The 16,892-nt window shown below is 38.5% G+C and overlaps 1 protein-coding gene across 1 annotated transcript; it reads left to right on the top strand.

Annotated features, from left to right (window-relative positions):
* The first annotated feature begins 1,192 nt into the window (after positions 1-1,192).
* On the top strand, positions 1,193-9,189 carry LOC147868673 (ABC transporter G family member 1-like). Its single transcript, XM_087322207.1, has 11 exons — positions 1,193-1,436; positions 4,209-4,291; positions 5,205-5,494; positions 5,853-6,024; positions 6,384-6,470; positions 6,951-7,100; positions 7,192-7,386; positions 7,515-7,601; positions 7,779-8,051; positions 8,306-8,413; positions 8,562-9,189. Exons 1-11 carry the CDS (start codon positions 1,208-1,210, stop codon positions 8,877-8,879), a joined length of 1,992 nt encoding a protein of 663 aa, XP_087178333.1. The 5' UTR covers positions 1,193-1,207; the 3' UTR covers positions 8,880-9,189.
* The last annotated feature ends 7,703 nt before the right edge of the window (positions 9,190-16,892 follow it).

Raw genomic sequence — 16,892 nt, 5'->3', positions numbered from 1 at the left:
TTAGATAACATAAATGTGATTGAATATTAGTACATAGAAAAACAAGTAACTTATAAGTTTATGACATGGCCGAGAGAGAGAGAGAGAGAGAGAGGATTGTGTGAGCAAGAGTAGAAGTATGAATTGTAGACCAAATCATGTTCGAGCATAGTACAAAAAAAGAGAGCATGTGAGAGAGCTGACTTGGTCACTATTGAGATGGTTTTCTCAAGAATATGGAGCTTATGAAGTTGTTAGTTTGGCATACCGACATGATACACAATGTAGAAGTATTATAAAATGTAACAATGTTGTGTAATGGTAAAGGATTTGAATCCAAGACATTAGATTGACATGCTAATAGCTAATTATTTAAAACAAGATGGGATAAGTTTAAAGGTTTGCACGTATGAATGTGCACGATACATAAGGGAATATACCTTATGCATTTGGTGGGGCCCAAAGAGGCGGCTATACAAACAAATAAACAACCATGATCATAGCATGTCTATCTAGAAGTAATGAGTTGTCGTACGAGCACAAGTGCGATCTCTGTGAGAATATGTATACCTTACATTGTCATGGCAATTGGGTCCAAAGAGGCTAATAAAGCAACCTCTATCATTGCAACAATCAAGAAGCTGCATCAAATTATTCACTCTCTTATTGAGGAGACTCCAGAGGGGGTGGGTCGTAGAGTTTAAGATGGGCCTTTGTAAATACCTAGGATAAACAAATTGTACCTTAGGTTGCTAGTATTGTGAGTTTCCCCAAGTACTGTTAACTAGGTAACTAGGGGTAAGTCAGTAAAATCAAGGAGGAAAGCCTAAATGGGAAGATGGCAACATATAAACAAACTCATTAGAAGATAGAGAGAGTATGTATATAATATACATAGTTGATTGAGGTGGGGCAGGGAGATCGAGGCAAGATGATCGTGTGTGCCATATCAATTGGTAGTATCCAATTGATAGGGAAATGAGAGAGACTACTTACCATGAGAGGTGAATAATGTGCAAAGAATTTGGGGGTTCTATTTGCAAAAAGAGGAGAAAAAGTGTGAAAAGAACTAATATATATATATACCTACCTAACCATTGGGGAAGGTATACCTATTTATGTGGCGGGGGGTTGCCAATGATGATATAGTTAAAACTTAATAGAGAGAGAGAGAGAGAGAGAGAGAGAGAGAGATAGTTGAGTGAGTGAGCTAAGTAAGGGAGAGGAGATGGATAGGATGGAGGAGGGGGATGGGGGAGGTGCAGGCGGAGGCGGAGGCGGAGGCGTTACGTTGAGTTGGCGCGATTTGTCGGTGACAATGCAAGGGGGAGCCGAGGGAGGCCACGGGAAGCGGTTCTTGCTTCGGTCGGCCGCCGGCTACGCGGAGCCCGGCACCCTCCTCGCCATCATGGGCCCCTCCGGCTCCGGCAAAACCACCCTCCTCAACGCCCTAGCAGGTTCATTCTCTTCATCATCATCATCATCATCATCATCTTACTTTGGATTTGGATTTGGATTTGATATTTCATTCATTCATTCATTCATATATATATGTATATGTATAGGCCACACACCTTATGCACACATTATGAACATGGCCACACACACACACACATTTGGTGGTGTGTGTACCAATAACATTCATTCTCCTTCGCAGCCCCCGGGGAAAAAAAACAAAACAAAACACAATGCGCCACCATTAAATTTCAATGAATCAAAAAAGACTGTCTCGGGATGTCGTTATTAATTAACGTCGCAAGTTTTGCTAATCCTGAAACCCCTCTCTAATGACACCCTTATCTCTCCCCTCCCCCCTTAATTACATACATCATCCACGCCTTCCCCAAATACAATCAAATGATCAATAACTTGTCCCTCTCATTTAGCCCTTCCAATTAATCCTCTCCCCCCACTTCCTAATTACATCATCAACAATGTACACATCCATCGCGTGCCAATGAATTCCTAATTGATGACACCCACCTTCTCTACCCTAATCAAGTCCTCTTTGCCTAATTCCGTCTTAATTTCCTTCACATTTCTTGGAAATTATTATTAGGTCTCTCCATTTCAGTATCTAAGCATGTTGTTATTTGGATTGATTAAACCTCTTTCTAAGTTTCTACATTCCTGCTACATGACTTTCGATATGTTATCGCTAGCGCTATATCTTTGTCTCTCTAACACCTGCGTTAAGGTTCCCTGCAGAGGCTATGTGGCCTATTGAGTTCAAACGCAATCAATATACATCCTGTAGCTGTAATCCTTTTCTTCGAGAAATGACAGTAGGGATCGAACTCAGAGACAGCGAGAGAGAGAGAGAGAGAGAGAGAGAGAGAGAGAGAGGTCATGTTGACCCATCCCTGAGCTTCAGTAGACGCTCAGGGAGTCTCAAATCAAGCTCTTCCATAGTTCTTCCAGCCCAATCTGTACATATATGTATGTACATATGTTGGTCTTATCTCTTTGCAGAGTGGTGGGGCGGGCGATACGAATGTCTCATCATTCTTGTCTCTGGCGTCGCACATGCGAAGCGAAGCTCAAGTGCCAAATCGATTTCATCGGCATTGAAAATCATTAAAAATGAGGGAGATGTAGCAGTATGTATGTATGTATGTATGTACATATATGCTCGCATTAACTAAGCCTGAAAATCACGTTTTCAGAAATATACAGACATAACGCACATATACATACATATGTATGTAGGCAACAGAATTCTGTCCTTCAGAGACCATTTTGCGCCTTTCCATCGAGTTCTAAACTGTAACATTACCACATGATAACTGAAACAGGAATTAATTAATCACAGTCTTTTTTTTAAAAAAAATTTACCCCCCTCTCTCTGTGTCTCTTTATTTTCCCTTCGTTCTCCGTACTTCTAGCTTCTCAAACTCGTTGGACTTCTAGGCTCCATTGGCCCCTCTTTTAGAGATGGTACTACACTTCTTCTTTACAACCCACACATTTAGGGTTTATATCAATCTTTTTAGGCTCCATTGGCTCTCTTTTAGAGACTACCTTCTTCTATACAACCCACACATTAAGGTTTATTTGAATCCTTTTGGGACCATAATGGGGTTTCCGGGGGGTTATTGATAATTGTAGTTCTTTCCTGACCTTTTTTTCTAGTTTGGGTTTCGAATTCGAAAAGCCGAATTTCAATATACACATATCGACGTCTAACGTTATGAGAAGTCATTATCATGCTTTCCGTTGGGTTATTGGGGGGAGAGGTGAAGGGAGGGGGTTCCGGTTTCAAAAAGTGTGTGTCAATATTCAATTCTCTTCAGAGCTTTCACTTTTCGTCCATTGCGCCTCGAGTTTCGAGCCATAGAGAGAGAGAGAGAGAGAGAGAGAGAGAGAGAGAGAGCGACATAAAAGGGCCATTCATTGAGCCACATCTCGATCCTTGGCCCTTTGAGGCATAGTGAGATAAGAAGCCACATCATAAAAAGGTGTATATGGATAGCACCTCACCACAAGGTAGGCCTTACATCTTTAGCTTAATGAGATCTCATGATTACGTCATATATTGTCGCCGATTTTCATATGTGAAATTATTACCTTTGACTTAACTTTGGAACTTAAAAAACCATGCATAGCCGTACGATGTTTGAGGAACACTGTTTACGCCATTTCTTGGTTGTTGCATAAATTATACTTATGTCTTTACCTTTAGTTTCATATTCTCGTAATTTAGGTATCGGGACCTCACTTGCCATATTTACATATAACCTTTTACCATGTAATAAGGAGAAATTTTGGTCTTGATAGACATAAAGAAAGGAATATAGTAACATCATTGAAAAGCAAGTTCTACATCAATTAAATTGTTGAAATACAATTTTCAACATCTAGAGTAATTAAACTAGGACGTGATAAGAACATAATTATGTAATATAGTGAATTTGGGATTTGGGCTTTTACAATATGCACATCATGATAACACATGTTTCACTTGGTACCATATGGTGAAAAAAATACTTTTAGTAGATGATACATAAAGTTTAATGTGCATAAGAAACATATATGAACTCACGTTGTAGTACAATTTGTGCTTCATGACAACATTTATCCAAATTTAGGATTTGAAATTGTCTTTGGTCAAGCTAAAATCATTGACGAAGATTGAATAAACAAATAGTTCCATTTTCTTATTTTTCGTGTGGTTGTTAGCCAGTCTTCATATTTCATTCATGTTATGAAACAACATTATGTCCATGCAGGAAGATTGGGGAATCTTACATTGGAGACAAAATCGCAAATCCTCGCAAATGGGACAATGCAACAATTGTCCTATGGAAACTCGGTTTGTTATTTTCTTGAAACTCGAAATACATGAAGTTGTAGTAATAATAACAGTCAACCATTATTCAGTGATAACTTGTTTTAGACATTGCTCTATTATGATGTGTAATTTACAAAGAGATATAGTTATTTGTAATAACTTTGAATTCCGAAATCTAGTACAATCCAGTTAACAAAATTGCGAATATTAAAAGAGTTCATATGATTCCTCCCCTTGTCAGAGGAAACTGACAATTTGAACTAAAGCTCATGCCATACTTTGATATAGGAGTTAAATGCAGGCCTCAAAAAGCCCTTCAAATTTGGAATTTGTCCATGACACTTGATATCCACCATATTTGTTCACCATACTTAAGGTTGAATGCGCATTGGCATGCATACAAAAGCTCTTCTCGTTCAAGAGTCCTACACTAAGGAGTTGAAGAAGGGAAATCAGAAACATTAAGGCATAGAAAATCCCAAATGTACAATCCTATTACATTGTAGCCTTATAGTTACTTGGGGACTCATGGAATTGGAATAATGATTGGTAAAACACATTCATATGAGTGGCCCTTGTGCATTTAAATTTGTCTCTTAAACACATTGTTGTTTTTTTGTTATGAATGTGTTTTATAGATATGTACATTCAAGTAATTTCATAGATGGTTGGGGTCCGTTTAGTAAAAATAGGGATATTCACAAATTTGGGTTATCCTTTCCAAATTTATTTAAAGTCCCATCCATAGTGATGAAAATTGTACTTCAAAGGTTGTTGTAGTAAATTTATAAAACTTAATGCAATTCTCGTACATTTCTAGTGCCTTCTTTTTGTGTTTTCCCTTCTTTTAACTAATAATATGTGTGAATTGTTCACCTGAAAGTCACAATCTTAAATTTAGTTTCACACTTATTTATCTTTTAACTTTTTGAAGGCGTATGTGACACAAGACGATTCGCTAATAACGACCCTAACAGTCTTCGAGACTCTCATGTACTCCGCATACTTGCAACTGCCGAGTGGAATGTCAAAGTTCCAAATGCAAAACAGAGTGCACCATAGCATTAGAGAGATGGGTCTTCAAGGTTGTGTTGACACACGTGTCGGTGGATGGCATGTGCGAGGCCTTAGCGGTGGTGAGAAGAGACGTCTTAGTATTGCCATTGAAACGCTTCGTCAACCATCACTGTTTTTCTTGGACGAGCCAACGAGTGGTCTTGACAGGTGCATTACTTTGTTTGCATTGGCAAGTAATTAGACCCTACCCGATTCTCTCTAAGGAAGAGCTACTTTTCCTACCGATTCTCACCCACAGTATTTTAAGGAGACGGCGATGGAGTAACTCTGAGAATGTTCTTGAAGCCAAAGTGGGGTAGTTTTGGGAAAGAGCTTTTGGGGGGGTATACTTTGGAATGTTTAGAAGCAAGATATAGGGGCATTGACATAATTACGAAAGTCTATATATATATAATATATGTGTAAACAGTATTCTGCAAATGGGTGAAAAGCTAGGGGTACTGTCGTAATTATGGAAAACCTAGGCCTGCATTTGATTCCGGTGGGATGCTTTTCGTGCATGCAGTGCTGCGGCTCTGCATGTCGTGAAGAGGCTGCGCGCGTTAGCGAAGAGAGGAAGGACAGTGATCGTCTCTATCCATCAGCCGAGCAGCGAAGCTTTCTCACTCTTCGATACCCTCTACCTCCTCTCCAATGGGAGAACCATCTACTTTGGACAGTGCTCTGAAGCCCAACAGGTAATTTTGGACATGTACCTCATTTCCCTTATCATCATCATCATCATCATCATCATCATCAATATATGTAATGTTAATGATTGGATTCTAGATTGCTTACATGTGTATATGTATGTGTAATGCATATATCCATGCTTTGAAGCTGGATGTTGTGTATGTATGTATACATTAATGACTGCGAATTTGTATATGTTTAGGTATAGGTATATGGCATATATTTGCGTGCGTGTGTATTTTGTACACACACATGTATGTAACACTATTTGTGTATGCATATGTTTCTGCTTCTGTATATATGTGTATATGTATGTATTTATGTTCCTTCCCACCTGCTACTAATATTATGTTGCTTTCCCCAGTTCTATGAAGATGCAGGCTTCCCCTGCCCACCTTTCCGCAATCCATCTGATCATTTTCTATGGGTCATTAACTCAAGCTTTGAAGAGGTATGTGATCAAACTGGTCTTAATCTCCAATAATTTCATAACAATATACGGAAAGTAGGATTTGTTTGTCTCCTGCAGCAGATTTTACGGGTTTTGGGGCCTTTTGGGTTCCTTGAAGGAATAATGGAAAATAGTTTAAGCATACAATTGCATCAAATAGTTTCTTCTGATCTCTTTGAGGTGGAAGCTAGGGTGTGGTTTTGAGATGGAGAGTAGGGTATTTTTCAGGGAAGAAGCCATGGTGTTTGTATGAATATAGAGTCTTTCCAGTGCAAGGATGGTTTTGTGTTCTTTTTTGAGTCAGAAACTAGGGTTTATGGTTAATGCTACTTTTGCAAACTTTAACCTGAATATAAAATTCTCATAAATTATTATCTCCAAAGATTTATCAAGAATGATGAATGTGTTGTGGAGTAAAATAAATGAGAAGAGTATGATTATATTTCACCAATGTATTTTAACTTTTGTATTTTTTTTAAGTTGAACATCCAAGACATTGAGATGGAGGGAACCACAAGTGAGAGCAATGCCAGTGGTGGAGCACACAATATTGAAACTCTTGCTAATGCTTATGCCAATTCAGACATTCAAAGGATGGTTCAAGTTCGAATTCAACAAATCATGAAAATGGTATTCATTTCCGACAATGATTTGTACTTTTTTAAGTAGATGTTCTAATTGGTGAAATCATGATACATCAAATGAATTGAGATATGAGCAGAACGGTGGGAAACTAAAAGCTGCCACCGAAAGAGAGGATTTCCTTAGGAAGACATACTACTTGACTTCAAGATCTTTCACAAATATGTGCCGAGACTTGAGTTACTATTGGTTCAGACTTATGACATATGTGGGGCTTGCTATTGTTTTGGGCACAATTTATTACAAGGTTGGCCTTGGTTACTCTGCTATTCAGGTAATTCTTGCACTTAGAAGATCTTTCAGAAAAGCACACATTTTCTGCATAAAAAAACTCTAAACATCTTTTTGATAATAAAGAGGTATATAACATCATTTGATCATGCGTTGAAATGCATATGGCAGGCAAGGGCAGCAATGCTTATGTTTGTTGCTTCATTTATGTCATTCTTGGGCGTGTTAAGCTTTCCTTGCTTCATTGAGGATATGAAGGTAGTTTTTTCCCCTTGGTCTACATTGCATTCGAATTGTTAGCTAGCCTTTTCAGTTGTTGTTTGTACTGCGTAAGTTAGGACAAGACAGTATTCCATGTACCATATGGCTCTGGATTTTGAAGTTTATCATGCACTACTTGATATCGATATGATACGTGGATTGCTTTTATTTTAGATCTTTACAAGGGAGAGGCTAAATGGACACTATGGGGTTTCCTCTTTTGTCGTTGCGAACACATTGTCATCTTTTCCATTCTTGGGTCTCACAGCTGTTTTTCCTGGATCCATAGTATACATATTGGGTGGCTTACATCCTGGTGCCAACCGATTGTTCTATTTCATTGTCACTTTATTAGCTTGCCTCTCTGGAGTGGAGGGTTTGTTGATGGCTATTGCGAGCTTGGTACCCGATTTCCTTTTGGGCATGATGATAGGATCGGGACTCATGGTATATTTGTGGAGAAAACAACACAATACACTGATGTTTTGGATACTTAACCAAATATCCCTCAGTTTTGGAAATTTCCATAATACCTCTCTGCCATTGTAGTAAACATTCTTGGAACCGAAGGGGTATTCTGGTAAATATCTAAAATGGTTGGGATATTTTGTTGTTTTCCCTTTTCCTTTTCCATGTCAAGAATGCTGTTTGAGAATCAGAATTATTGTGTGATGAGAACATCCTTCATTCTACTTATACAGGGTGCTTATCTCTTAACTGGGGGCTTTTTCCGCTTGTTTGGTGATATGCCAAAGCCTATATGGCGTTATCCTTTCTCATACATATCCTTCAATACATGGGTGAATAAGGTAATAAACATATGTTGACATTTTCTTTTGAAGCAAAACATGGCTGTCATTAATCCCTTTTGTGTTTAATGAACAAGATATTATGGTATTTTGTATGTTAATATGATGAGAAGTTTGTATTTTTGTATGAAATGACCTTTTTTTGTAGGCTTTCTACAACAATGACTTTGTTGGGTTAGAGTTTGAGAACATGCTGCCAGGCGGTCCACCCATCAAAGGAGAAGATCTTGTTAAGACAATGTTTCAGATGGACATAAATTACTCCAAGTGGTGGTTAACTCTCGTGCTTGTTTTAATGGCAGTAGCATATCGTACTCTTTTCTTCTTTGCCATGAAACTTAGAGAAAGGCTCCCTATGATTATGAGCAAAATCAAACGTGCAAGAACGATGAATGTGATTGAGAAGGTTTCATCTGGACGATTTGTTGTACCGTATGATATTAAGGAAGACACAATTGACTTGTAGCATAAATATGGTAGTGAAGATGCTTAAAACTATGATAAAAGGTTGCATGTTTGAAAATGTTACTATTTCGTTCATGTTATGATAGGGGACATGATAATGTGGAATTAAGCTCTCCTCAGTTGCTTTTACAATTCTCTAAGCGCACTAAACAGTTGCTTTTCATTGTGTTTCTGAAGAGATGTGCATCATGTGGTGTACCGAAGAGATGTACTAGAGATGTGTGCCATGTACCATAGGGATGTGCTGGACATGTGCATCCAATGATATCTTATATGTACATTATACAATACAATATTTTCTTTTTGTTTTATCTTCCAACTTTCGGTCCACAATTGATTTGTAATTGTAATAAGATTGTGTGCGATTTTTATTTCATTTCAGCATTGATCATCTCTCCATAGAATCTCTAAATTTTTGGGCTCATCTTTTTGTCTACAAAATATTTAACAGAGATACATCCATTAAGCAGTTGACACTAGTATTTGCCTTTATCTTTATCCAAATGGAAAAGAAAAGGAGAAAATGAGTGGAACATAAAAACAGATGTAATTGATGATATGATTTTTAGGTAAGAGTTCTAGTAAATGTTACCAAATGTTTGAAAGGTTGGTGAGATTTGTTTTGCTCCATTTCCAACAGAAGAAAAAGAAGATCTAAGATATGTAAAACACTAATAAACATTTCAACATTGAATTGCTAAAACTAAGGGCATATACTCACAAAATATATACAATAAAGTAACAAATGTTCATCTAATTCAAAGGAAATTAGCTCAACATATTCTTTCAGTAGAAAGTCAAAATGTTTTCATCAAGGAAACGTATTTTAAATTACAAACCTTGTCTAAACTATATGTAGTCATGTTTGAGGATTACATCCGAATGTAAATTGTAAAATTTCCATCATCCGTTTGAAACAATAGCTTTCAGGTCTTACATGATGTTATAGTATGCATATCACACCTACTAGACTACTAGTGGCATATTGGTCATTCTTCTTGACTTTGACCATTATCAAACCTAGACTAGTGTTAAAACTCCAACATTGTAGAAATTAGCTCAGCCATTACATTTTTCTTGTGGTCCCATGGTTCACACAACAACAAGGACATGGATATAAATTTATAATAATACTACATTATTAGCTAGTAAGTCCTTTTTGTCCTATTTTACAAGGACGAGAGTGCTACTTTGACGTTAGTTACTAATCACCAAATGTCTCCAATTGAAAAATCAAGGCCAAAGTGACATTGTCTTAAAATTGTACAGAATAAATAAAGAGAAAGAACACATAAGGAACATGAGGGAAATGTACAAGAAGAGATCCTTCCACCGTCCACTAATAGGCCAGAAAAAGGCCAATGGGACGACACAAAGGGGTGGAACAAAAGAAAAACACCTCAAAGATGTGGATGCAATTAGGTCTCGGAAGCAATGCAAATTATCTAGGGGATTTCTAGGAAGAAGTTCCAAAACAGTTTTTGAGAAATCAGAGAAGGTAGGGCTGTAGAGCTCAGTTTGGTTGTAAGCTGTTTACTTACACTATGGAAAAGGTCAGGGTCAAGTGTTCAACCCTAACCCTAACCCTAATCTGTAAAGTCGAAATCCTAAATCTTCCTATATTTCCCTCACTGTAAATGCGCCTGAAATCATTGTGGAATATATAGGTAGTTAGGATCCTGAGTCTCAGCCCTTCCCTTTTGGCCACTAGAACCAAGGAAGATTGTCCTTGTGGAGGAGATGGAGCAGGCCCTTGTGCTTCAGGAAGAGCCATGTGGAGAGGCGGCGGCGCAGGGCTTGGACGCCCGCCAGGAAGGCCGCCAACGCCTTCATCCTCCCGCGTATCTGCTCAAAGATGCTCATTCGCCCGCACCCTGACGGCCTGTGATCTCCATCTCCATCACAGATCGGATCGGATCGGATCGGAGATGGTGGGAGCAGCAGGTATGCTCGCGCTGCCGTGTTCAGGAGCTCGTCCTTGAGCTGCAGGTTTCTGGACTGCTCGTCCAGATTATTCGTCGTCCTCGTCGTCGTTCTCGTCCTCCGCCTTCCGTTCAGGCTCCCACTCCCCGCATCCCGCCATAGCTTCCACCTCGACTGAGGGTTAGGGTTCTTGGAGATGATGTCCCTCAGGCTCGTGTAGTCACTGCTGTCTCCTCCGCTCATTAGCTGCTGTCTCCCTCCTCCTTTCTGTTCTTCTTCCTCCTCTTCTTCATGGTTCCTCAACCTCGCCGGTAACGTCCTCAGCCTGCGTAGCGGCAGCATCGGCGATCGATCAGTTGCAGGAATACCATCCTGTCCATCACTGAGCATCATTTTTGCAGTAGATGTGTGTTACTCTTAGACTTATATGATTAATTGGCTAATGATAATTAAAATATGTGGTGCCACGGACGGAAAGTGACCTGATTGAAAATCTCATCAAGTGTATTAGTTAATATATATATATATAGACTATAGCTATGGATGGATTAGTTAACTAATTAATCAGCATTTGACCTGCAATCAGGTAAACCGGATCTAATAATGAGCAATTGTTTAAATTAATCGCTGATGATGATAGCTAGATGGAAAAGGAAGAAATAATTCTTCAAAACAGTTCGTATGGGTGGAGTTGCAGAGTCGCATTCGTGCGCTTTTTATATGTGTTTTATTATTTATTTAATTATTTAAAATTTTCTTTTACTTTTTTTTTATATAAACTTTATACGTCAGGCCGGGGTGCGTCTGCCACGTGGCTTCATACTTTTCGTCACTCGCTCCAATTTTTTTCGTCTTCCAGGAGGCCAGTTCGGCGTCCCTATATCCAATCAGATGTCGCCACGTCAGATGTTTTATTTTCTCAGTGTTCCTATTTTTTTTTTAAAAATTTGTTTCGAAAAATACTTCTTCTCCTCCATCTTCGGTCCTATTTCGAGTCACGCCCGCAAAAAACAGAGGGAGGGGGGGAAAAAGTATTTGAAAAATAAATAAAAATTGCAATTAAAAAGGAGCGGAAAAGAATAAAAAGGGGAAAAAGGAAAACATTTAATCTGGCATCTAAATAAAGGACTCAGGAGTTCTCTCTCTCCGTTAGCCACGTGGCATCATCTCATTGGCCGGGCATTCCTAATGATCAAGTCTCTCTCCCCTCCCCCATAGCCTATGGTAGTTCGATAGATTTTAAGAGTTTGATGAACGTTTTGGCAACCGTTATTTAGTAGTTGTGTTTCGAGGAACAATTGTGTCATCCCGTGAGAGTAAAACTAGAACTTCCAAGAAACCCCGAGTTGGAGAAAAGAAAAGAGAGACGAGTCAGCACGTGCACGCCCCTCTTAACATTGAGGCCAAGAAAAGAGAGACGTGGTGTCACGGGCTGCACACTTGCTTAACGTCAAGACCTCATATTCACCACTCTTGAAAACGCCATTGTTGCTACTTGAAATTTCTAATGGGTTTGTTAATGCATCGCCTTATGAATATTGCAAATGAAGTTGTAGATACCTTAATATCGGTAGTGTTGTTATGTTTCACGTGCTTGTTTTTGCGAGTTTTCTTCCTACATATAAGAATGTTTAGTTTGCACTTTGTTGTTGTGTTTATCCATTGCTTACTTCCTTCTCTAAAAGTCACAAGGATGCCTTTTGTTGCCTAAACACCATGAGGCCTTTCCAAATCAATTGAACATAGCCTAAGTATCACATTAAGAGCCATCATCCTCTATGCTTGGCCTACACCTCAATTTCTTTGGGCAAAAAAGTGTTCATCCCACTTTACTTGGAATGTCGTCTAGGTTCCCACCTTAACAACTAACCTTGTCTTCAAAATTATCCGTCAACCTAAAATTGTGAATCTCCTTCAATTTTTCATGACAACTCTTCACCAATACTCGCCCACCAAAACATGGCCTCCCCCCCACAAGTCCCTAGTGTATGTCATTCCATTTCCAATGTTCTTTGATACCTTGGACCTGATCAAATTTTGGTTATGAATGGTACATTGCCCCACACATTGTAACTCTTGTAAAATACAAGTAAAAAAGTCCAACTTAGCACACATAAGCTCTTTGTTTTATAAGAGTTTGATGCCTAAACTCTACTAAATATTATATGCACACATTGTATTTAGAGAGTACATGTCATGGTGATATCCAACTTTGGAAATGTCAATAATGCTGATAAAAGCTCAAATAATAGCTTATAAACAAACGTGGCAGCTTACTACTAGAAGTCTAGATGATAGTACATGGAAAATGGTCCTAGTAGGGATAACATTAGCATATTAATTAACTAGATATCTAAAACCGTTTGCAACTCAAGTTGTTGGTTTTGGGTTGGTAACCAGTTTCCTACCTTTAGTATATTAATAAATTGAATAAATATTCTATACCTTTTCACTTGGGATGGGTATAATTTGATCTTTCCAAAACCTTGGAGATAATTATCCTATTGCACCTAAATGAAAGGAAACATTTTGATAAGGATTGCCGCCAATTTGAATCCATCAATAGCACCCACTCCCATATTAAGTAAAGACAGTAAGTTGTCATCAACATCATTGCCATTACCATATTACCATTGCCAATAGCCAATGTTATATTAAGTAAAGACAAATAAACCATTGCCAATAGCCATTGCCAAAATAAGTTAAACCATCATCAACTAGAATATTTATGTCGACAAAGGAATTAACAATCCAAATCCATAATATTAAGTAAAAGTTATTTATGTATCATCAACTACTATGACAACAAGACTAAACAAATACTAAATATGGTAAAGTCAATTGAACTATCATTAGCTAATGAATAGTATTGAGTATTATGTGAAAGAATCTCCTCTAAAAATTGGTGGATGTGCATCGATGACCAGCTCGACATACTTCCCTTTGAACTAATAGTTTCTCTTCACGCTAGATTGGGAAATGCCATTTGGTACTAGGTGGAAAAAGTGACGATACAAAAGACATGTTGTCTTGAAAAATGAAAAGATGAAACTTAGCCTTGAGTTACCCCCCAAATTTGAGGGTTGAAATATGTACATACCCAAGACTTGAAGAGAATTAATGTCTCTCAAGACTAAGATAAAGGAATTATATATTGGATGTCTAATAGCAAACACTTATATATTAGCCTTTGAAAATGTATATATTCATCCTTATTATGTTTTTGACCTAAAAAACATACAAGATAGTTCAATCAAAGTATTTGATAAGTATGCAAAAGGGATGCCATTGGCTGCCCCTAGAAGGGTTTTTGTCCATACAAATGACCGGTTCTTTGGGTAAATGAGGAAAAATGGGAAAGAGTTTAAATGTTGTCCCACATATAGACCAAATTTCATCTTGTCCTGCCTTGCCAACCTTTTTGACAATCTATAAACCACTAAACAAAATAAGTCATTGGAGTACTAGTGAAACTTTTGGGACATAGTGAACACCATTCACCAAGCATGAGCCATGTGAATAGAATTGATTTTTGGACTCTCTTGATTTACTATTAATTCCATTGGTGAGTGCAACTATTGTGTGATCTCATTGAGGCTAGCATAGGCCTTACCACATTTTGTATAAGCCTCCTCGTGATACATCCCTCGTGGAACCTCTTTGTAGTTTTGGTGGCAATGCTCAACATAGCCACCACACATAGCAAAGTTGTAGTGCAACATGTAGGAAATTAAGAGATGGTGAATGAACCTACTTTTGATCTTGCTATTCCTCACATAGGACCTAGTAGAAAGTAGCCCATGGGATTTTGTATGAGCCTCCTCTTTGTATAACTCTTGTAATTTTCAAGGGGCGTGGGATCGATTGTTGTAGTTTCAATAGCAATGCCCAATAGAGCCACCACATGCAATCAAGTGTGGGAATTTAATTGATAGTTTTTGCCTCAATGCAAAACCTTGTGAATGAGGAAGATGGACAATTATACACAAACGAGAGAATGAGATAGGCAATACACAATAAATGAGTATGGGGGTCAAAATCTTTATGAAATATATTACAATGAGTCAACTTCCAAACTTACTAACCGTAGAAGCTCTAGTTCTCCTCCTTATATAGTTGGGACTCAAGGGGTTCACGCTACTCAGACAATTTGCCCGTTTACCTTAGTATGTACTTTTTACAACAATTTCCCACTAAAAGTTCATGCATGGCAAAGAGTTTACAATGTTCATCTAATTTCTTCTTGTGTTGGAACCCCATTTTCTACTAGATAAGCATGCCACTTTCATGGTTTGTGACCTATGCTATATCAACTAATTGATTAGTGGGTTGGTTGTGTATTATCACATTAGTGGTTCATAACTTGCTTCAGGTAGTGAATAAAGCCTTGGCAAGTATTCCAATGCTATTATCTATTGTGGGTGCACTTTCATACAAGTCATCGATTTGGTTCTTGATGTAATCACAAATAAAGTGGCGACACACTTCAATGAGTTTCAACTTTACATGAAAGACCATATTCGTTTCCAATGTAATAATAATTTGACTATCATCGTGGAAAATTGAAATTCGACAAATTGTTGCACATCCTTAGTCAAATGTGAAAGCCACAATGTTTCATTGCATGCATCACTAGTTGCAACATATTTGACTTCTATTGTTGACACAACTAGGCACTCTTGAAAGATATGGATGGGCTGATGATAGGCCAAAAAGCAGGTTTCAAATGGGCCAAGTTAATCAATGCCCAAGGGAATGCATTAGTGGAGTGGGAGAGGTTTTTGTCCAATGAGGTGGGCACTCAAAAGGCTAGAATATGGAGAATAAGCAGGGGTAAAGGCATGCTCAAGAGAATTACAGATGTCATTGCATGCTACAGGAATAACGTGGAAGAGGAAGAAGTAACAACCTTTGAAATTGCGTGGACAGAACTTATAGATGTTAAGAACGGTTTAATTGGCATTAAGGGAATGAAAGTAGAATCAAATGAGGTATTCTACTACAAACTAGAGCACGGAATGGTAAGAGTTGAGCAACCAGCCTTTCACAGAGAAAGGTTGATTAGGCTGATCGCAAAAACTAGCAAGAATATGATTATTGACCCTAAGCCAACAGAGATCACACCAACAACAATGTGTTGGCCTATACAAGGGCATTTGGATTAGTTATCATGGGACCCATCGATGTATTGTTGGAGAACTCAAGGAACGGATAGGGAAAAGCTGGTTCAATTTTTTAGGTATAACACGAAGATTGGGAGGCAAATTATTCTAGAACAAGCACACAACAAGATTGCAGCAAGGAAATTTTGGATACAGGAGTGCATTAGTGAAATGAGACTAGATAAATTCTGGAAAATGATATGACATGACAGATATGACTGCAAGATAATGATGTGTTTAGGGCTTATTGCACATAGAGCCTTGCTGGTAGGGACGTGGGGTAAAGGCCCCAATGTAGACCCTAGATGTATTGCCTGTGGACAGATAGAAAGCATTTCCCATTGTCTATGGGAATGTCACGAGGCAGTGGCTGTATGGGGAAGGGCACTACGTTTGCTTTGCCATGCCTCTAGTTTGTTCACCCTCAACTGGGGACATGCTTGCTGGATTTGTCTTGAGGATGATGTGGCGAAATACGATAGCACATGTGATGCTAAGTACAAAGGGGAGAATGGCATTGTGCGGCTGATCTTTGACAACAGGGTACCTACAACTTGTGCATAGAATAAAAAACTTGGAGATCTTTGGATGCTGCTTGTCCCCATTACTATATGGTATATATGGACAACAAGATGTACGAGGGTATTTTCAGCACACAAACGCCCCCCAGCTGAATCGATTAAGCTAATCTGGCACACACTAATAACTACACTAAGAGCTCAATATGAGTGGATTGATGGTACTAATGATGTTGCAGAACTAATGAGGCTGAATTTTCGAAAGTGATGGTGTACTACACCGATAGCCGCAACAAATGGAATGGATATACTATGGAAATATGAAGTACCCAAATGGCTATTCCCCCCTCCCATTAGATGATCAAGGGGCATGAAAGACATGGCATGTGGGATAGTGAATGTAGGTGATGT

Source organism: Azolla caroliniana, unplaced genomic scaffold (assembly GCF_043228905.1).
Source record: "Azolla caroliniana isolate FFs.n. ecotype wild unplaced genomic scaffold, voAzoCaro1.0.p SCAF_1, whole genome shotgun sequence".
Taxonomy (NCBI): Eukaryota; Viridiplantae; Streptophyta; class Polypodiopsida; order Salviniales; family Salviniaceae; genus Azolla; species Azolla caroliniana.
The sequence above is the reverse complement of the archived record's forward strand: the minus strand, read 5'-3'. Positions and strand labels throughout refer to the sequence as shown.